This window comes from Babylonia areolata, chromosome 12, assembly GCF_041734735.1.
Source record: "Babylonia areolata isolate BAREFJ2019XMU chromosome 12, ASM4173473v1, whole genome shotgun sequence".
NCBI lineage: Eukaryota > Metazoa > Mollusca > Gastropoda > Neogastropoda > Buccinidae > Babylonia > Babylonia areolata.
In genome coordinates this window covers 41,489,463-41,511,512 of record NC_134887.1, presented here as the reverse complement: position 1 = coordinate 41,511,512, position 22,050 = coordinate 41,489,463, and the positions used below count along the sequence as shown (strand labels likewise).

The 22,050-nt window shown below is 44.2% G+C and overlaps 1 protein-coding gene across 3 annotated transcripts in view; it reads left to right on the top strand.

Moving 5' to 3' along the window:
* LOC143288631 (protein hobbit-like) overlaps positions 1-22,050 on the top strand; it is a 130,706-nt gene that overhangs the window by 13,396 nt on the left and 95,260 nt on the right. For all 3 annotated transcript variants that reach the window (XM_076597289.1, XM_076597288.1, XM_076597290.1), the window contains exons 3-13: positions 1,367-1,416; positions 3,901-4,123; positions 8,634-8,752; positions 10,318-10,378; positions 12,452-12,541; positions 12,825-12,870; positions 14,714-14,782; positions 15,319-15,431; positions 17,329-17,390; positions 19,633-19,730; positions 20,324-20,388. In XM_076597289.1, the coding sequence (XP_076453404.1) occupies positions 1,367-1,416; positions 3,901-4,123; positions 8,634-8,752; positions 10,318-10,378; positions 12,452-12,541; positions 12,825-12,870; positions 14,714-14,782; positions 15,319-15,431; positions 17,329-17,390; positions 19,633-19,730; positions 20,324-20,388 (996 nt within the window). The remainder of the gene's footprint in view (positions 1-1,366; positions 1,417-3,900; positions 4,124-8,633; positions 8,753-10,317; positions 10,379-12,451; positions 12,542-12,824; positions 12,871-14,713; positions 14,783-15,318; positions 15,432-17,328; positions 17,391-19,632; positions 19,731-20,323; positions 20,389-22,050) is intronic.

Here is a 22,050-nt window from a genome sequence, read left to right as displayed (position 1 = left end):
CAGCCACACCTAGGTTCATCTGTTGGAGTTTCAGCTTCAGTAATTGATTGATTGATTGATGTGGATACTTATATAGCGCCTATCCTCTGTCAGAGACCAAGCTCTAAGCGCTTTACATACACGGGGACATTTGCACCACAGGCTGCCTACCTGGGTAGAGCCGACTGACGGCTGCCATTGGGCGCTCATCATTCGTTTCCTGTGTCATTCAATCTGATTTCAGACGCACACGCATACACACTCAGACAGACATGTAACATTTTACGTGTATGACCATTTTTATTTATATGCCCCACCATGTAGGCAGCCATACTCCGTTTTCGGGGGTGTGCATGCTGGGTATATTCTTGTTTCCGTAACCCACCGAACGATGACATGGATTACAGGGTCACAGGGAACTATGAGATGACCAGGAGATCACACACCAGAGGAGACCCAGCACTGTTGCTATGTCAGTTTGGGGATGTTCAGTAGTGCCTGTTGATGATGATGATGATGATGATGAGACAGATATTTATATAGCACCTATCCTTGGTCAGAGACCAAGCTGTTACAGTCTAAGTGCTTTACAAACACAGAGTCACGTGCACAACAGGCTGCCTACCTGTGTAGAGCCGGCTGACAGCTGCCTTTGGGCTCTGTTCAGTCGTTTCTTGTGCCATTTCGTCAGACACATTCACACTCATACAGACATGTAACATTTTACGTCTATGACCGTTTTGCATTACCTTGCCATGTAGGCATCCATTCTCCGTTTTCAGGGGTGTGCATGCTGGTATGTTCTTGTTTCTGTATCATAGATCACAGGATCTTTAATGTGTGTGTTTGATCTTTGGCATATGCACACACACAAAGGGGGTTCAGGCACTAAGAGGTCTGCACATAATTATGTTGACCTGGGAGATTTGAAAAATCTCGAACCCTTTACCCACAAGGTGCTGTTTCCGAGATTTGAACTTGGGACCCTCACATTGAAGGTCCAACGCTTTAACCACTCGGCTGTTGCACAGGACACCACCTACTAAACCCTATACTGCCAACAATAATCGATTACCACAGAGCCGGACTGATTGATTGTCCCCTCCAAATTTGAGACACCTGCAGCGTCCCTCAAACGACACTCCCCCTGTGACAGTGCTGACTTTTGAAGAGTGATTGGAACTCAATCCAAGTGCGTCAGTTGAAAGGGATCAAACTGTGGTCCCCATCATGGGAGCAGGGCATGAAAGTCCACTGAATGTGGAACAATTTTTTTTTCTTGGTGGATGATAAAGGAGGATGAAGATGATGACAGTGCTGCTGTGGAGGCCTGTGTTAGGCTTGGGACGACAGCTTGACAGTGCAGGCCTGTGATTGTGTTTTTCAGGAAATTGGTCGAGTCTGGCTGTCCAGTTCTTTCTTCAACCCAGATGTCAGGTAATTCTGTTTGTAAGAGTCTCGTTTCTAACTTTTTGTTTGTTTGTCTCTAAAGCCAGTGTAGGGTTAATTTTGACATGTATGCAACAGCCTTCTTTTTATAACTGAATTTTGTTCCCAAGGCCTAATGCTAATTTTAGGTAATTGTTGCATGTTTTTAACAGATGTCTTTCCCTCGGATCCCCTGGTATCATTATTGGATGAGCATCGTGTTTTCCTTGGCATCAGTTCATGTTTGTCTTTATCCCTGATGCCAGTATCAGATATGTTTCTCCTGTTATGCATGGTGTCTGTATATTTGTGTGTGTGTGTGTGTGTGTGTGTGTGTGTGTGTTCAGATATATTCCATTATAGATGAGGTAGACAGATCTGTCAACATGATAAACAGCAGGAACATTCAGGGTGATGGAAGAGAATTTGGGGAAATAAAAACAATAGATAATGCATGGCATGTGTATATGTCAATGTGTGTGTGTGTTTGTGTGTGTGTGTGTGTGTGTGTGTGTGTGCGCGCGCGTCCATGGTACTGTGTGTGTGTGTGTGTGTGTGTGTGTGTGTGTCCATGCCACTGTGTGTGTGAGTGTATCCATGTGTGTGTGTGTGTGTGTGTGTGTGTGTGTGTGTCCATCCATGTGTGTGTGTGTGTGTGTGCCAGTGTGTGTGTGTGTGGTGTGTGTGTGTGTGTGTGTGTGTGTGTGTGTGTGTGTGTCCACCCATTTGTGTGTGTGTGTGTGTGTGTGTGTGTGTGTGTGTGTGTGTGTGTGAGGAGGAGAGAGTAGAGAGGTTTTTTTATGAGGAGAGAGATGAGAGTGAGGGGGGTAGAGAGGAGAAAGTGATAGAAGTCAAAGCCCAACCTTTTGCCAGCTGCACCTCACATGCGAAAACGGGGTCAGGCTCTCTCAGACTGCACACATCTCAAACCTTGTTCATCCACAAGCTGTGCTGAGTAGAGTCATTCTGCTGCCTCAGGAACCATAAAAACGCAGGTCTGCACAACTTGTTCAAAACGATTGGAGTTGGCAAAACTTTGAAACAGTCGCAGCTTATTGACATGTGACATTTGTATGGGTAGCTGTCAGAGCAATTCGTTTCTCCCCAGCAGACCAGCTCTTAGAAAGGTCAGATGTCAGGTTGTGGTACGACAGTGTGCAGTCTTGAGGCGGAGCAGCCTTGATGTATGTCACACAAAACAAAAAGTGGGAGGTGGTGACATTGTGAGCTGAGGGACTGGAAGTGGGTGCTTCAGCAGTTCAATCACTGACAGGTTTTGTCGTTAACGGGTGAAAGTGGAAATTTCCTCTTGATTATAGAACCCTGTGACTGAGCACTGTTAGAGAGTGTAAATTTGTTTCATTGAGACAGTTTCCACATTCCTACATATGTGTCAATGGCAATCAAAGGGAACTAATTCCTAACAGTATTTCTGGCCATGTTCACACATGTGGACTTGTGTGTGCAGGTGTATTGCATGTGCCTTTTTTTTAGTGTGCATATGTCATGGAGTTTTTCATTGTAAACGCCCAGGGCTTTTGTATCATAGATTGGGCGTACCAAATGCCTTTTTGCTATTAACATTACGTCCATTTGGAGGAAAAGAACTGTCAGTTTCAGTATTTTTCTCACTATTTTTCCCACATCAATATGGCAGGGAAGCTTGCTGTGGCTGTACGTAAACTCCTTAGGTTTGAATGGGTTAACTGACTGTTTCCTTATTAGCTCTGTAAAAACTTCACCCCTGCCTATTTGACACAAATGGCAGTCATTTTCAGAATCTGTGAAACTGGCTGAATCATTGCTGACTGCACAACTTAAGCAAAATCTCCATATTGGCTTGATGATTATTGGATATGTATTATTGTTTGATTTCACTGCACCAAAATTTTTTTTAACTTGCTGCCACTATCCAGTCTGTGACTTCAAGACAATGTTTATTTTACCAAGCGTTCACCTGGCTATGTAAGAGTGTGTGTGTGTGTGTGTGTTCATGTCAGTTTGTGAGTGTGCATGGTGTTGAGGCATGAACTGTGTGAATGGAGCGTGTACAGCGCATTGAGTCGCAGTATGCAAGGTTATGGGCTATATAAGAATGAATTATCATTGTTAACATTCTTCTTATGATTAGTCTTAATATTGTTATTATTATCATCGTAAGTATTATTATTATTACTATCTTTATGATAGTTTTTGTTATTATCTTTATTAATATTATATTTATTATTTTCATTATTACTATTATTACTAATAATATGGAGTGTATAAATGATTATTATTATTATTATTATTACTAATATTATAAATATTATTATTACTAATACAGAGTGTGTTCAGCGCATGGAGTTGCAGTACACAATATTATGCGCTTTAAAGAATGATTTCTCATTGTTGATGACAATATCAGTGGTAATAATGATAACAGTAATGATGATGATGATACTATTGTTATGATCATGATGATTATGGTCATCACCATGGTTATGTCCCCAGAAAGCCCCTGGTGCTGTGTGTGCAAGACATTCGGGTTCAGGCCAATGTGGGACACGAAGAGGAGGGGGAGGAGCATGGGGCAGGAGGGGAGACAACCGCACCCGGCAGGCCGCCCCCTGCAGGCAGCAGGGAAGGGGAGGCCGCCCACGAACAGCCGGCCAGAAGAGGGAGCCGGGGTAGACAGCTGAGCAATGTGGTGGCCAAGGTGCTCTTCTTCGGACAGGTGGGTCGAACACTGCGCAGTTTGCATGTGAAGTTCTTCACCTGCGTGCACACACCTGGAATTCACTGCCCCTTTTCTGGTCTGTCACAGTCCCTCACTCTTTTTTGTTAAAAAAAGAAAAAAATTTTTTTTGTTGTTGTTGTTGTTGTTGTTGCTGTCCCATCATCTGCGCCATTTCAGTGGCATTCCTCTCACTCTGCTCATTCCGAGTCTTCCCATACACAGCCATGCCTGGGTTCATCTGTCTCTTCCCTGGGTTCATCTGTCTCTTCCCTGGGTTCATCTGTCTCTTCCCATACACAGCCATGCCTGGGTTCATCTGTCTCTTCCCATACACAGCCATGCCTGGGTTCATCTGTCTCTTCCCATACACAGCCATGCCTGGGTTCATCTGTCTCTTCCCATACACAGCCTCCATCTGTCTCTTCCCATACACAGCCTCCGTCTCTTCCCATACACAGCCATGCCTGGGTCCATCTGTCTCTTCCCATACACAGCCATGCCTGGGTTCATCATGGGTTCATCTGTCTCTTCCCATACACAGCCTTCATCTGTCTCTTCCCATACACAGCCATGCCTGGGTTCATCTGTCTCTTCCCATACACAGCCTCCATCTGTCTCTTCCCATACACAGCCATGCCTGGTTCATCTGTCTCTTCCCATACACAGCCATGCCTGGGTTCATCTGTCTCTTCCCATACACAGCCATTCCTGGGTTCATCTGTCTCTTCCCATACACAGCCATGCCTGGGTTCATCTGTCACTTCCCATACACAGCCTCCATCTGTCCCTTCCCATACACAGCCATGCCTGGTTCATCAGTCTCTTCCCATACACAGCCATGCCTGGGTTCATCTGTCTCTTCCCATACACAGCCTCCATCTGTCTCTTCCCATACACAGCCATGCCTGGGTTCATCTGTCTCTTCCCATACACAGCCGTGCCTGGGTTCATCTGTCTCTTCCCATACACAGCCTCCATCTGTCTCTTCCCATACACAGCCATGCCTGGGTTCATCTGTCTCTTCCCATACACAGCCACCTGGGTTCATCTGTCTCTTCCCATACACAGCCATGGCTGGGTTCATCTGTCTCTTCCCATACACAGCCTCTATCTGTCTCTTCCCATACACAGCCATGCCTGGGTTCATCTGTCTCTTCCCATACACAGCCTCCATCTGTCTCTTCCCATACACAGCCATTCCTGGGTTCATCTGTCTCTTCCCATACACAGCCATGCCTGGGTTCATCTGTCTCTTCCCATGCCTGGGTTCATCTGTCTCTTCCCATACACAGCCATGCCTGGGTTCATCTGTCTCTTCCCATACACAGCCGTGCCTGGGTTCATCTGTCTCTTCCCATACACAGCCTCCATCTGTCTCTTCCCATACACAGCCATGCCTGGGCTCATCTGTCGCAGTCCCAGCGCTGGCAGCTCACTTTTTTTTTTTTACTTCTTCTGTTTCTGTCTTATCTCTGTGAAGAGTCATTATGCTGGGGTGTGGCACAAAAGAGCTGGTTCCATAGATTCCCTCTGTGAAGAGTCATTATGCTGGGGTGTGGCACAAAAGAGCTGGTTCCATAGATTCCCTCTGTGAAGAGTCATTACATTGGGGTGTGGCACAAAAGAGCTGGTTCCATAGATTCCCTCTGTGAAGAGTCATTACATTGGGGTGTGGCACAAAAGAGCTGGTTCCATAGATTCCCTCTGTGAAGAGTCATTATGCTGGGGTGTGGCACAAAAGAGCTGGTTCCATAGATTCCCTCTGTGAAGAGTCATTACATTGGGGTGTGGCACAAAAGAGCTGGTTCCATAGATTCCCTCTGTGAAGAGTCATTATGCTGGGGTGTGGCACAAAAGAGCTGGTTCCATAGATTCCCTCTGTGAAGAGTCATTATGCTGGGGTGTGGCACAAAAGAGCTGGTTCCATAGATTCCCTCTGTGAAGAGTCATTATGCTGGGGTGTGGCACAAAAGAGCTGGTTCCATAGATTCCCTCTGTGAAGAGTCATTACATTGGGGTGTGGCACAAAAGAGCTGGTTCCATAGATTCCCTCTGTGAAGAGTCATTATGCTGGGGTGTGGCACAAAAGAGCTGGTTCCATAGATTCCCTCTGTGAAGAGTCATTGTATTTGGGGTGTGGCACAAAAGAGCTGGTTCCATAGATTCCCTCTGTGAAGAGTCATTACATTGGAGTGTGGCACAAAAGAGCTGGTTCCATAGATTCCCTCTGTGAAGAGTCATTTCATTCGGGTGTGGCACAAAAGAGCTGGTTCCATAGATTCCCTCTGTGAAGAGTCATTACATTGGGGTGTGGCACAAAAGAGCTGGTTCCATAGATTCCCTCTGCAAAGAGTCATTATGCTGGGGTGTGGCACAAAAGAGCTGGTTCCATAGATTCCCTCTGTGAAGAGTCATTACATTGGGGTGTGGCACAAAAGAGCTGGTTCCATAGATTCCCTCTGTGAAGAGTCATTACATTGGGGTGTGGCACAAAAGAGCTGGTTCCATAGATTCCCTCTGCAAAGAGTCATTATGCTGGGGTGTGGCACAAAAGAGCTGGTTCCATAGATTCCCTCTGTGAAGAGTCATTACATTGGGGTGTGGCACAAAAGAGCTGGTTCCATAGATTCCCTCTGTGAAGAGTCATTACATTGGAGTGTGGCACAAAAGAGATGCTCACATAGATTCCTCCAGGTCTGTAGGCTGTGTGTCAAAAATCTGGGAGTCCCTGCGAAAACGTTTTTCCTGTTTATTTGTTGTTGTCAGTCCATTGTCGAAAACAAACCTTAAAAATGAACGTTTCTTTTCAAGCAGTCCCTTCATGATTAGGGTGTTCCATTCCATGTCTGTACTCTGTGGATCCACGACTATTTTTTTACATGCATTGTGTGTGTGTGTGTGTGTGTGTGTGTGTGTGCGCGCGTGTGTGTGCGTGTGTGTGTTCTTGTGTGCTTTATGTCCGACTTAGGTCTTATTGTACAGCACTTTGAGAGGTTTGAAAGCACTATATAGCAATTAGTATTATTCTAATTATTATTGTAAGTGCATCACAGCCACACTGTTCCATGGAAAAATGAAAAAAAAAAAACCCAAAAAACTGCAGCATGAAAATTCATGTGACTTGGCATACCACATGTGTTAGCATGCAGCGTGAGGGATTTCGTTTCAGCAATATTATTACGGTGTAAACTTCCGATTGAGGGAAATAACTCGTGATATTTCTGTCTGCAGTCTTAAGTTTGTTCTGAGCATGTTGCTGCAGTGTCTCTGTCTCAACTGCACTGACTGACAGTATTATTATTATTATGAGCATTTACACCTAATCTTGAAAAGAAGCCATAGGTGTTTACAAATAGAACACATGTAAATATCAAAAAGGAAAAATTGAACACAAGATACCAAACATTATGAAAATTATTCCCCCCCCCCCCCCCCACACACACACACAAAATACACCCAAGCACACACGCATGCATGCACTTACACAAGTCATAGCACACAATCATAAATAGTGCACAATCAGAAATACTACCAACAAATTTTTAAACTATCAAAACTCACTCACTCACTAATAGTCATTTTAGTTCATACTGGAAAGGGATGAGCTGTTGAGAATTAATCAGGAGGGGGAAAAGGTGGGTCTTCAGACTGGATTTGAAAGATTGCAGCGAAGATGAGTGACAGAGAGGCTGAGGAAGTTGATTCCAAAGAAAGGAGGGCTTGGACTGAAAAACTGTGTTGGCCATACGTTTTGGTTCGAGCACAGTACCAGTGTAACAGCCTGTAAAACTCCTCGGTTTTTACCCTGAGGTCTATTCAGCTTTTCCTGGAATGGCCCTGGGGGTAAATTTCAACTAGCCAGGATTGACCCCATCAGCTGAATCTTTACCCCCCCCTCTTCCCCCCCCCCTGGCCCCCCCCCCTCCCAGGGCCCCTCCCCCACTCCACTTAGATGTGGGGGTCATTTGAAAAGACCCCCAGGGGTAAAGTTGATGAAAGTGATGTATTGACAGATGTGAATATGATGTCAATGATGACAATGATAATGGTGACGTTTTGACTGACATGTAGGTCACATGTGATGTGGATAATGATGACGACGACGACGATGTGTGTGGGGTATAGATGATGGCAATGACCATGATGTGTTGACAGATTTGTAATGGTAATGATGATGATGATGATGTTTTGACAGATGTGTGGGGTGCAGATGATGGTAATGATGATGTTGATGATGATGTTTTGACACATGTGTGGGATGTGGATGATGATGATGATATGATGATGATGATGATATTTTGACAGATGTGTGGAGTGTGGATGATGATGATGATGATGTTTTGACACATGTGTGGGGTGTGGACGACGATGATGATATGATGATGATGATGACATTTTGACAGATGTGTAGGGTATGGATGATGATGATGATATGATGATGATGATGATGACATTTCGACAGATGTGTGGGGTGTGGATGATGATGATGATGATGATGTTTCGACAGATGTGTGGGGTGCGGATACAAAACCTGACAGTGATGTTGCTGAAGACAATGATGCCTGACAGTCTTGTTCAGGTGACTGCTGCAGAAATGTCTCTGGACATCACCATTGTGAATGAAAGGTACTCTGTGTGTGTGTGTGTGTGTGTGTGTGTGTGTGTGGTGTGTGTGTGTGTGTGTGTGTGTGGTGTGTGGTGTGAGTGTGTGTGTGTGTGTGTGTGTGTGGTGTGTGGTGTGAGTGTGTGTGTGTGTGTGGTGTGTGTGGTGTGTGTGTGTGTGTGTGTGTGTGTGTGTGGTGTGTGTGTGTGTGTGGTGTGTGTGTGTGTGTGTGTGTGTGTGTGGTGTGTGTGTGGTGTGTGGTGTGTGTGTGTGTGTGTGTGTGGTGTGTGTGTTTGTGTGTGGTGTGTGTGTGTGTGTGTGTGTGTGTGTGGTGTGTGTGTGTGTGTGTGCTTCTTCTTCTTCTCACTGATTTATTGTCTAGTCACTACAAGGTGATTTAGACATGTACACATTAATTCTTTTCAGAACACACACACACACATACACACACACACACACACACACACACACACACACACACACACACACACACACACACACACACACACACTCTCTCTCTCTCTCTCTCTCTCTCTCTCTCTCTCTCACTCATACACTCATACAGTGGTGTTTGAAAAATCAGGCATGAGATTCCTCAGACTATAGTCTGAATTGAGACTGAAGGAAGATGTGGAAAGTGGCAAATTTTGAATAAAGTACTATGTGTAACAGCGGATGTAATGCAACGATTTCAAACTGAAACCAAAAGCCTCAATCTGATCCCTGAAAATGGGTGAGAGATTGGACGTGGGAGGGATGTCAGAGGGTCGGGGGTGGGGGTGGGGGTGTGGGCGTGTGGGGGGTGGGGGAGTATTTGGGGGGAAAAAAGAAGCAAACAAAAAAGCTACAGTGTAGTGGTTGTGTTTTTTGACTGTTGGGTGGAAGGCTCATCCATCATACCGCCAGTAAAAGAAATTATAGCAAGCTACCCGTCACAGGTTTAACAGATTGCTGGTAATTCAGTTGTACAAAAACACAGTGAATATCACCATATCTTGTGCTCAAATCTATCCCCCTGTTCTTTTTTTTTTTTTTTTCTCCCGGACTTTCTTGGGTCGACCACCGTTTTATTTTGTATATGAATTCATTATAACAATTCAGAGTAGATGGAAAAGAAATACCCCCCTGTTCTTGCACTGGGTAGCGTGAGAACTGGACAGTCGATTAACAAATGGGGCACTGAAATAATGTGCATGCGTGCTTGAGAGTTGCCTGCATGTGTGCACATGCATCAGCATTACGTGTGTGTGAGTGATGGGTATGTGTGTGTGTGTGTGTGAGAGAGAGAGGGAGAGAGGCATAGACAAAGAGAGAGTGGGGTGAGGAGGAGGGTAAGGGTGGGTTGTACCAAAACCCAAGTTGGCCATTACTGTCTTTTCTTTGCTGGTATTTGGCCTTGCAGAAAGTGCCACTGTTGCATGCATGTGCACACGTGCGCGATGTGTGTGTGTGTGTGTGTGTGTGTGTGTGTGTGTGTGTGTGTGTGTGTGTGTGTGTGTGTGTGTGTGTGTGTGTGTGTGTGTGTGTGTGTGTGAAAGTTACACACGTGTTCGTGCATGTGTGTGATCAAGTCATGGTTGTGTTGTAGCTACGTCATCAAATCCAACCTGACCAGTCTGCTGTGCAAGGCTCTGCGGAGTGTGCCAGGGGTAAGTTGTCTCCCCTGTCATTGCTTCTGGGTTAGTCGTCGCAGCTGTCAGCGATGTGTGTGGGGTTGTTGTGTGCATATTATGAGTGCCCATATGCTTGTGTGTGTGTGTGTGTGTGTGTGTGTTCGGCCCAGATCTCTTGTCATGTATGCATAGATCTACAGAAATAGGATTACTGACTTGTAGATCTATGCCTGTTTACATGCGTATACAAGAAGCTGACACACACGTCTGAAAAAATCGTGTGACATTTTCTCCTGCCCCATTTTGTAGACCATTTAGGTGGCATTACTCTTAACACTGGGGGGCACCATGGCAGGGTGAGGCGTTGGACTTGTTTCTGATCCAGTGTACACCAGTGACCAGGGTTTGAGGCCCCGTTGCGGCATGGTGCTGTGTCCTTGGGAAAGGCACTTTAACCTGGATTTCCCTCACTCCTCTGTAGCGAGAATGGGTGCCAGCCTTTGGTTTGGGGAGGTTAAAACAGTGGGAAGGAGAGGATTGAGCCCCATGGGCCCCACCTACCTATGCCAAGCCCTGGTCACAGTGGGTATGAGTTCAGTTACCGGGTGGCTGTCAAAGGCTACAGGGGACCTTTAGCTGTAACTCTCTCCGGACGACAGAAAGCATGAGCATTCCAACATAAAATGTATTCAGATTCAGATGACGGAATGGAATAGCATTTTCCAAAAATCCATCACGCGCTGTACACGTGATTTTGTGATTAGCCAAGCAGAGTGTGCTATTCTGGGTCACTCCACAACCGAATGGTATAATTTGCCAACCTGTCATGTGTGGCCTATCTCGCACACACTGACAAAGTCACTGACTGGTCGCCTGCTGGCATGCCAGCCTGTTAGCAAAGTGGCGTCTCAAAATGTTGTGGAGCAAACAAGGCAGCGACGGCAATGTTTTAGTGTTGCCGAAGTACTTGAAATGCTACAAACTGAAGGGTCGGACATCGAAGAGGTGGATGATGACAAAGAAAAAATTGAATTAAGTGCAGAAAGTGAACATGGGTATGGTGATTCGGGGTGAAGAATTGGCATTATTTTCTACATAATGGCAAAACTAAAAATAAGATGAGAAATTTGTTTTTTTTTTTATATATAATAGCCCAACATGTAATAACCAGTTCTGAAAGTTTTATTTTCTTAATTATTTTATTTTTGTAAATTTTTTTCCAAACCCTTACATATAGGCTGTCTGTGGGGAAAAGCAAGGGAGAAAACTTGCCGTCCTGAGTGAGTTAACTCTTTCACTGCTCATCCCAAGTCGCTCACGCAGAGTTACACCGGGTCCCTGTCTGCTGCAGTCCCAGTGCCAGCAGCAGTCTACCAGGGATCATTTGGTGTGAGGTCGTCTGCATTACTACCGAGTCGCTTGTGGTGGTGTTCAGTGGTGTCTGTTCTGGTTCAACATATGATTTGCAGGACGCCATCTGTTAACCCTTTGACTCCCAGAACTATTTGTATTTTTTGCCATACCCCCCCCTCCCCCCCAAAAAAAAAAATCATCACCAACCTCATAGAAAAATCACAAAATGTTGTATCATGCTCAAACGTAATTAAGAGTGTATGTGTTTTGTTTTGTTTTAAAGAAAAAATGAATGGAGATTATAGATATCATATGTTCAGTATTGTTAAGATAACTAACAATCATTGGAAGATAACCAAATTTCTTTCTTTCTTTTTTTTTAAAGAAAGAAAATTCAGGTCTGTGTGCGGTGTGTGTGTGTGTGTGTGTGTGTGTGTGTGTGTGTGTGTGTGTGTGTGTGTGTGTTGTATGTGATGTGTGTGTGTGTATTTGTGTGTGTGTGATGTATATGATGTATGTGTGTTTGTGTGTATGTGCATGTGTGTGTTTGTGTGTGTGTGTGTGTTTGTGTGTGTGTGTTTGTGATGTATGTAATGTTTTTGATTTGTGTGTGTGTGTGTGTGTGTGTGTGTGTGTGTGTGATGTATATGATGTATGTGTGTATGTGTGTGTTTGTGTGTGTGTGTGTGTGTTTGTGATGTATGTGATATTTTTGATTGTGTGTGTGTGTGTGTGTGTGTGTGTGTGTGCTGTCAGGAGGCGGGTGCCCACAACTGTCTGGCAGAACTGTCGGTGTCCATGCAGGTGGAAGCTACATCGGACACCATTCAGCCCACACAGCTCAAGGTGAACACCCCCCCTCCCCCACAACCACCCTCCCTCTGTCCTCTGTCTTGGGGAAGTTGGAAGAGGAATAGGGGCTTTAACCCATTCAACTCTAGGCAGTTCACAGCCGCAGCAAGTTTCCCTGCCAACAAATTAATTTGCAAAATGAATAAAATGCATTGAAACCGACCTTTTTTAACAATCCAAATTGACGCGTGTACACACCACGGGAAATATGGTGGTAGTGTGTTGACAGGAGTGGGTCAGACAGTGGTCAGAGCGGTGTGTGTTGTGTGTTTTGCAGACTGTCCTTGCAGCGGTGATGAAGCCTCACATGATGGTCACTGAGGGTGAGCTCTTTGTGTGTGTTGTGGATGTGTGTTGTGGGTTTGTGTTGTGTGTGTTGTGTGTGTGTGTGTTGTGGGTTTGTGTTCGTGTGTGTGTTGTGTCTGTGTGTGTTGTGAGTTTGTGTAGTGTGTGTGTTGTGTCTGTGTGTGTTGTGTGTGTGTTGTGTCTCTCTGTGTGTGTTGTGTGTGTGTGTGTTGTGGGTTTGTGTTCGTGTGTGTGTTGTGTCTGTGTGTGTTGTGGGTTTGTGTTGTGTGTGTGTTGTGTCTGTGTGTGTTGTGGGTTTGTGTTGTGTGTGTGTTGTGTGTGTGTGTGTGTTGTGGGTTTGTGTTGTGTGTGTGTTGTGTCTGTGTGTGTTGTGGGTTTGTGTTTGTGTGTATGTTGTGTCTGTGTGTGTTGTGGGTTTGTGTTTGTGTGTGTTGTGTGTGTGTGTGTGTTGTGGGTTTGTGTTGTGTGTGTGTTGTGTCTGTGTGTGTATGTGTGTGTTGTGGGTTTGTGTTGTGTGCGTGTTGTGTGTGTGTATGCATGTGTGTGTTGTGGGTTTGCGTTGTGTGTGTGTGTGTTTGTGTTGTGTGTGTGTGTTGTGTGTGAGTGTTGTGTGTGTGTGTGTGTGTGTTGTGGGTTTGTGTTGTGTGTGTGTTGTGTCTGTGTGTGTGTGTTGTGTGTTTGTGTTGTGTGTGTGTTGTGTCTGTGTATGTATGTGCGTGTTGTGGGTTTGTGTTGTGTGTGTGTGTTTGTGTTGTGTGTGTGTTGTGTGTGCGTGTTGTGTGTGTGTGTGTGTTTGTGTGGCGGGGGAGGGTGGGGAAGAGTGTGTTTTATGCGTTGTGAGATGGAGATGTGTCTGCAGGAGTTGACGATTAGCTGTGATTTCAATACACCATTACCATACCATCATCACTCACCACCACCACCACCCCCCCCCCCCACCACCACCACCACCAGTGGAGTGTTGGCCTGGTGGTGATGTGTTCGCTTTGGAAGGGAGAGAATGTGAGCGCACTGGCTCGAATGCCACACAAGCCCCCATTTACCACACATGCCCAGCATCAACTCCATTGGGGCTGTAATCATGGTTTAACCACTGCACACACCACACTTCAGATCCAAGACAAAGAAAAATCCAACAGTACAGGCACATGACACACTCGCGTGCATCCAAACATGCACACATGAATAGACACACAAACACACACACACGCACACATACACACACACGCACACACACACACACACGCACGCACGCACGCTGTAAGCCATCTACTCATTCATTGTCCAAGCACAAGACAGTTAATTCCAAAAGATGTAGTTGATGACTTTTCTTCCAATATTTCATTAGCCACTGAACAGATTTTGAATAATTATTCATTGCTTAGAATGTTTTCGGAAATTTTAAACTCCAGTCCATTTGGTATCCTCCTTTGATGTATTATGATTAATGTCGTTATTTATATTTACATTGTTGTAAGTTAATACTTTACTTCCTTTATCCACTACTTTACTCCTTTCCGTCTAAAAACACTTAAGTGAATAGACATTAAACTGAAGATAACACACATGCACGCACGCATGCATGCGCACGCATACACACATGCACACATGCACACACACACATGCGTGCATGCGCTTGGGCTCGTACACGCACAGCTACGTGCACACTCACACACTCTTACACACACACACACACACACACACACACACACACACACACACACACACACACATATCATCAGCAGTTTGCCTTACCTCCAGTGTATGCTTTGGTGACCAGGCCTGTAGCGCCTGTCCTTGTCCTGATACCACACAGTACACAGGGAGGGAAACAGTGCCACCCGTCTGTTGTGTTTTCAGGGTTTCTGCAGAGTCTGCCCAGACACAGACCGACACAGACAGACAGGCCCGCCAGTATTTCAGGGTCAGGTAAGTGTTGTGCTGTGTTAGTAAAGATTCCTTGATTCTGGATACGCATAGAAGAAAGTGTTATTTTCAGAAATATGAAAAAACTTCGCCGTATGAAGAGCACAGGATCAGGAGTCCAGATGACTGCCGGGAAAAGAGGAAGCTAGTCAGGGATACAGAGGGGAGGTAACCTACTTCTGGGCGGTTGTCGGCCGTAGCTACTTTTGTTTTCTCCGCATAGGCGGATAGTAGTTTGCACAGGACAGGAATCAGACTCCCTGCCGGAGTCTGCACTAGTGAGTCACGGTAACGTATATGTAGTTAAATGTAATTTTAGGAAAAAAAATTCCTTTTTAATCTATTATTTTTTTATGGTAAAAATTCAGAGTTTGAACTTATTGACAGCCTGTCCAAGCAAGACTTTCCTGCGTCGGTTGTTTTATCTGAGGAAGGTGATGAGAGATATGTGCAAGTAAATTCAGACTTTGACTATGACTTTGAGTTGACTGTGATTGCAGACAGTGATTGATTGTGACGTGTTGCTGTGTCGTGAACAGTGTCTGATGGAAACGCACATAGCGATGACGATGATGAGTTTGACGATGAAGAGCTGTTTGAGGCAGAAGAGGACAGCTCTTTGCCGGCCAGACTGAAAGCTTTTCGACAGCTGGTGAGTGGGCCGTGTGTTTGTAGCCCTCATGGGCCCCCTGTATCTCTTCCCAAACCCTTCACTGTCTTTGATATTGAATGATTTTTTGTTTGTTTTAGGCTGGAAGTTCTGTGGTTAGAATTGATCAAGTGTGTAAGGTGTGTGTATTTGAGTGTGTGTGTGTGCATGGGTGTGTTTGGATATATATGCATTGACATATGTATGTATATATGCATGGAGAAGATTACGTGTGGTGTGTGTGTGTGTGTGTGTGTGCGCGTACATGTGTGTATGTATGTGTGTGTGTGTGTACATGAGTGTGCATGTAAAAACTAGCGTATAAGTGTGTGTGTGTGTGTGTGTTGTGTGTGTGCGCGCGTGTGTGTGTGTGCGTGTGCATGCACATGTGTATGTGTATGAATGCTTACATGTAGAAGCATTCATGTGTCCTGTGTATGACGGGCACAATAGCCGAGTGGTTAAAGCATTGGACTTTTCATCTGAGGGTCTTGGGTTTGATCCTCAGTGACGGGGCTTGGTGGGTAAAGGGTGGAGATATTTTCCATCTCCAAAGTCAAAGCATGTGCAGACCTGCTGGTGCCTGAACCCCCTTCCTATATGCGCATGCAGAAGATCAGATATGCTTGTTAAAGATCCTGTAATCCATGTCAGCGTTTGATGGTTTATGGAAATGAGAACATCTCCATCATGTATCCCTGAAAACAGAATATGGCTGCATACATGGCAGGGTAAATGAAATAGTCATACATGTAAAATGTTACATGTTTGCATGAGTATAAGTGTGCGTGATTGAATGACACAGGAAATGAATGATAAGTTCCCAACTGCAGTTGTCCGTTGGCTCTACCCAGGTAGGCAGCATGTTGTGCAAATGACTCCGTGTTTGTAAAGCACTTAGAGCTTGGTTTTTGACCAAGGATTGGCACTATGTAAATATCCATATCATATATGGGTTATATGTATGCGTGTGTATGTGTGCAGAGACTTATGGAGTGTGAAGTGAGTGTTGTGCCTCAGCTTTGATCAGTGATGTGTTATGTTTCCTGTGCAGGGACTTGTGGAGTGTGAAGTGAGTGTTGTGCCTCAGCTTTGATCAGTGATGTGTTATGTTTCCTGTGCAGAGACTTATGGAGTGTGAAGTGAGTGTTGTGCCTCAGCTTTGATCAGTGATGTGTTATGTTTCCTGTGCAGAGACTTATGGAGTGTGAAGTGAGTGTTGTGCCTCAGCTTTGATCAGTGATGTGTTATGTTACCTGTGCAGAGACTTGTGGAGTGTGAAGTGAGTGTTGTGCCTCAGCTTTGATCAGTGATGTGTTATGTTTCCTGTGCAGGGACTTGTGGAGTGTGAAGTGAGTGTTGTGCCTCAGCTTTGATCAGTGATGTGTTATGTTTCCTGTGCAGAGACTTATGGAGTGTGAAGTGAGTGTTGTGTCTCAGCTTTGATCAGTGATGTGTTATGTTCCCTGTGCAGAGACTTATGGAGTGTGAAGTGAGTGTTGTGTCTCAGCTTTGATCAGTGATGTGTTATGTTCCCTGTGCAGGGACTTGTGGAGTGTGAAGTGAGTGTTGTGTCTCAGCTTTGATCAGTGATGTGTTATGTTTCCTGTGCAGGGACTTGTGGAGTGTGAAGTGAGTGTTGTGCCTCAGCTTTGATCAGTGATGTGTTATGTTTCCTGTGCAGGGACTTGTGGAGTGTGAAGTGAGTGTTGTGCCTCAGCTTTGATCAGTGATGTGTTATGTTTCCTGTGCAGAGACTTATGGAGTGTGAAGTGAGTGTTGTGCCTCAGCTTTGATCAGTGATGTGTTATGTTTCCTGTGCAGGGACTTGTGGAGTGTGAAGTGAGTGTTGTGCCTCAGCTTTGATCAGTGATGTGTTATGTTCCCTGTCTGTCTGCAGACGGCTCTGAGCTTTGAAGTGATGGACCTGGACGTCAAGATCGTCAGAGAAACCAAACAGCGGTAAGACTTAAACACACACACACTCCCTTTTTTGGGCCATCCCTCCCTGACGCTCTTAACACAGAAAAGTGCAATGCAGAACACCCACCCACATCCACACCTACAGTGACACTGACGCAGGAAAATGATTATGATCAGTGTAGTGATGGCCTAGCGGTAACGCGTCTGCCTAGGAAGCAAGAGAATCGGAGCGCGCTGGTTCGAATCACGGCTCAGCCGCCGATATTTTCTTCCCCTTTACAAGACCTTGTGTGGTGGTCTGGACGCTAGTCATTCGGATGAGACGATAAACCGAGGTCCCGTGTGCAGCATGCACTTAGTGCACGTAAAAGAACCCATGGCAACAAAAGGGTTGTCTCTGGCAAAATTCTGCAGAAAAGTCCACTTCCTAGGAAAAACAAATAAAACTGCATGCAGGAAAAAAAGAAAGAAAAAAGGGTGGCGCTGTATTATAGCAACACGCTCTCCCTGGGGAGAGCAGCCCGAATTTCACACAGAGAAATCTGTTGTGATAAAAAGAAATACAAATACAAATAATAATGATAATGATATGATGATGATGATTATAATGATAATTAGTATAAGAATAATAGTGGTGATGAGAAGAACAGCAACAACAAGAACGCCAGTGCCACCACCACCACCAACAGTAAAAACAATAATAGTAATGATAATGATAATGATGATAACAGTAATAATGGTATTCATTTAAGGCTTTCAAACATCTCAAAATTTTCACAGTAACACGTCAGTCGGGCACAGAGCCCCCTGATCACACACATGCACGCACGCGTGTGGCCACACAACTCGGCACACCACAATGTACACACCTCATACATGCATTCATGCACACGCATAACACACACACACACACACACAAGCATGCACACACGCGTGGAAGAAATGGATGCGGATCGATAGAATACAGCGCATTGAATGAATTGCCCAAGTCATGTAGAGACTGCGGCTTCTTCATGTTTTAAACTGTGGAAGGTTTTTTAAACTTTGTGTGGAAAGCTTGAAGTAGTGACTAGTTTTTATTGACTCACTTGTGTAAACAAAGTGAGTATGTTTTAACCCGGTGTTTGGTTGTCTGTGTGTGTGTGTGTGTGTGTGTGTGTGTGTGTCCGTGTGTGTGTGTGTCCGTGGTAAACTTTAACATTGACATTTTCTCTGCAAATACTTTGTCAGTTGACATCAAATTAGGCATAAAAATAGGAAAAATTCAGTTCTTTCCAGTCATCTTGTTTAAAACAATATTGCACCTCTGGGATGGGCACAAAAAAATAAAAAATGAAGCCTAATTATATGCAAACTGCATTTACTGTTATATTTATATTTTTTGTATTCTCTAAACTTGGCACTTTGATCTGATATTCTGACCCAACAACAAGAGCAGTCATTATTATCATTTTTTGTTCAAACAGGAACTTCTTTTGCTAAGCATGGAAGTTTTATTTATTTTGCAAACGTTTTGGTGCAGATAGTAAAAAAAGGAAATTACTCTGTAATTAATGCTAGGGGACTTAATTTATCACAATTGAGTCTTGAAGGCCTTGCCTCTCTTGTTGTACTTTTTCCCTCCCTTGACTTGAATTAGATGCTAACGTAGCCTTGAGATGGCCTTAGTGGTTGGCTAGGCTCTCAGCACCGTGATTTGATTTGATTTGATTTGGCATGCACACCATACTGTGTTAAATGCATGGTACCTTGGTTTGTTAGAGGGCGCACGCTGGCCAGGTGCCTGTGTATTCAGACTGTTTGAAAAGGAATGTTTTTTGGGTCTGTTTTATTGGAAACTAGTGAGAGACTGTGACTGACTGAAAAAGATACTGAATTAGTGTGACTGAAGCACTTAGAGCTCAAGGTGTGTGTGTGTGTGTGTGTGTGTGTGTATGTGTATGTGTGTGTGTGTGTGTGTGTGTGTGTGTATGTGTGTGTGTGTGTGTGTGTGTGTGTTCATGTACATTTGTTGTGTATGTGTTCATGTGTGCATCTGTGTGTGTGTGTGTGTGTGTGTGTGTGTGTGTGTGTGTGTTCATGTGCATGTGTGAGTGTGTTTGGTGTGTGTGTGTGTATGTTTGTGTGTGTGTGTGTTGTGTGTGTGTATGTTGTGTGTGTGTGTGTGTTGTTTGTGTTCATGTGTGTTTGTTTTGTGTGTGTATTGATAAGTGTGTGTGTGTTTTTTCATATGAGTGTGTGTGTGTGTGTGCGTGTGTATATGTGTGTCTGTGTTTTGCAGGACGCTGTCTGTTTCGCTGAAGCACTTCCACACCTGTCTGACCAGCAGTCTGACTGACCAGCGAGTGCTTCACTTCAACTTCACCCTGTCTCTGCAAGGTGCCCTGTTCCCACTCCCTCGCAGATAGTTATTATTTTTGGTTTAATTACACACACTTAACCGTGACCCACTACTGCAGACTCTGGCAGGGGTCTGATTCCTGTCCTGTGTTATTTTCATATTACTCTGAGCTCCTGACTAAATACTGACTGATACAACTGTCACATGTTTACAGAGCTCCTGACTAAATACTGACTGATGTAACTGCCACATGTTTACAGAGCTCCTGACTAAAATACTGACTGAGATAACTGTCACATGTTTACAGAGCTCCTGACAGAATAGTGACTGATACAACTGCCACATGTTTACAGAGCTCCTGACTAAATACTGACTGAAGTAACTGCCACATGTTTACATAGCTCCTGACTAAATACTGACTGATATAACTGTCACATGTTTACAGAGCTCCTGACTAAATACTGACTGATACAACTGTCCCATGTTTACAGAGCTCCTGACTAAATACTGACTGATACAACTGTCACATGTTTACAGAGCTCCTGACTAAATACTGACTGATGTAACTGTCACATGTTTACAGAGCTCCTGACAGAATACTGACTTATATAACCATCATCAATGTTTTCAGAGTTCCTGACCAAGTCACCACAAGCCCAGTTTGCAGAGCTCAGTAAAGTTAACATCAAAATGGAGGTATGTGCATGATCTCAGTAAAAAAAGAAAAAAGAAAAAAAAAGAAAAAAAAAAGAAAAGTGGGATGGATGTGGTGGTCACTGGCCTGTAATTTGGTCCTTTCATCTTGGTAATGTTACCATCTGATGATGGAAGAGTTGTTCAGCTGTTTAATTTTGTCCACTGTAATATTGTTCTCTAGCCTGTATCTGTATCATCATGAGAGAAAGAAAACAACACTCAATGTTTACTGTGCATCAACCACTGGTTGGGGAAGGAAGAGAGGTGGGGAGTGCAGGTGTTGTCAAAGCTGAAATCCAAAACCATCAGAAATCACTTCCGTGACACGTGTTCTTGTAACATGATTCACTGCCTGAAAAATAAATCTGGCTGGACGTGTACATTGAAGTTTATTCTGACAAGATCTTTGACAAAATAAATTGTAAGATGGGTCAGAACATAGCAAGTGTTCATCATTCCTGACGCATGATTTCTACGACACATTGTGCACGCACACTGTAACCTGTGTTGGTGTGAACCAATGTTTGTTCACAATACACTGTATTAACTGTGTAGTGGCTACTCTGAAAAATACATGTTGAATGCTTGAAGTGGACCGCTGACGTGGTGGTAATGCACCCGACAAGGAAGCGAGTGTCAACGGGTTCGAATCCCATACACGGACCAGGTGCCAGTTGCATTGCTTGGTTCTAACTTTTTGACGGTTACATGTGACTAAATGCCTACGTTGACCGAACTGTGCCATTGGTCAGTTCCATACTACACAGAGTAGAGGGTTACGATCACACCAGGCTCTTCCGTCCGAGCAATGCAACTGGCTCCTGGTCTGGTTTCTTCAGAGTGATTTTCTTACCTGGGCACATAGCGTGGGCATTGGATTAGTGGTCAGTTGTTGCCCTCTGATGCCGCATTGCACAAAAAGAGCTGACTGGGTCACTGGCAATTTCCTTCAGTCGCTCAATTTGAGATAAGAATTTTTCTGCGTGTGATGACTTTGCAACGGATAGAAAAAGGCAACAAAAACAGAATAGGATGAACATCAGTTTTAGAAGCAAATGAAGATAAAAACAACAACCAATGCATACATGATCTTAAACAGAAAAGGAATATTACGTGTAATCTTGTTGTTATTACTCAGGACTTTTGCATATCTTTTTTTTTCTAGGTTTTATTACATGTGCAAGAAAGAGATTTTCAGTTCTAAACGAAAAGAAAAAAAAAAGTCTTCAATAGTGAGTTTTATTTATTTTTTTTACAAAACTGCTTTATAAAGGAAAGAAAACACCAAAGGAAGATGTTTCTTGTTTTGGAATACAGAAATCATGGAGTTCTTTTGGTGTTTTTTGTATATTCCAGTTAGAGAAATTCATTTGTAGTGTAAAACTCATAAACCATGTACGAAAAATACAATCATTCAAAAAATATGTACACAGAACAGACTGAGCTTGCCGATTTTAAACTGAATCAAACATACAGTAATCACACGGCAAGAAGCTTGTTTCATGTGTCGCAGTGGGGGGGAGGGGGCGGGGGGGGAGGTGGGGGCATTGAAACAATTACACACACACACACTCACACTCACACACTGACACAGGCATCTTTTAAACACACCATACACAGGCTGTAACCAGAAGGGTTGTTGATTTGTAATGGGGACTGGCT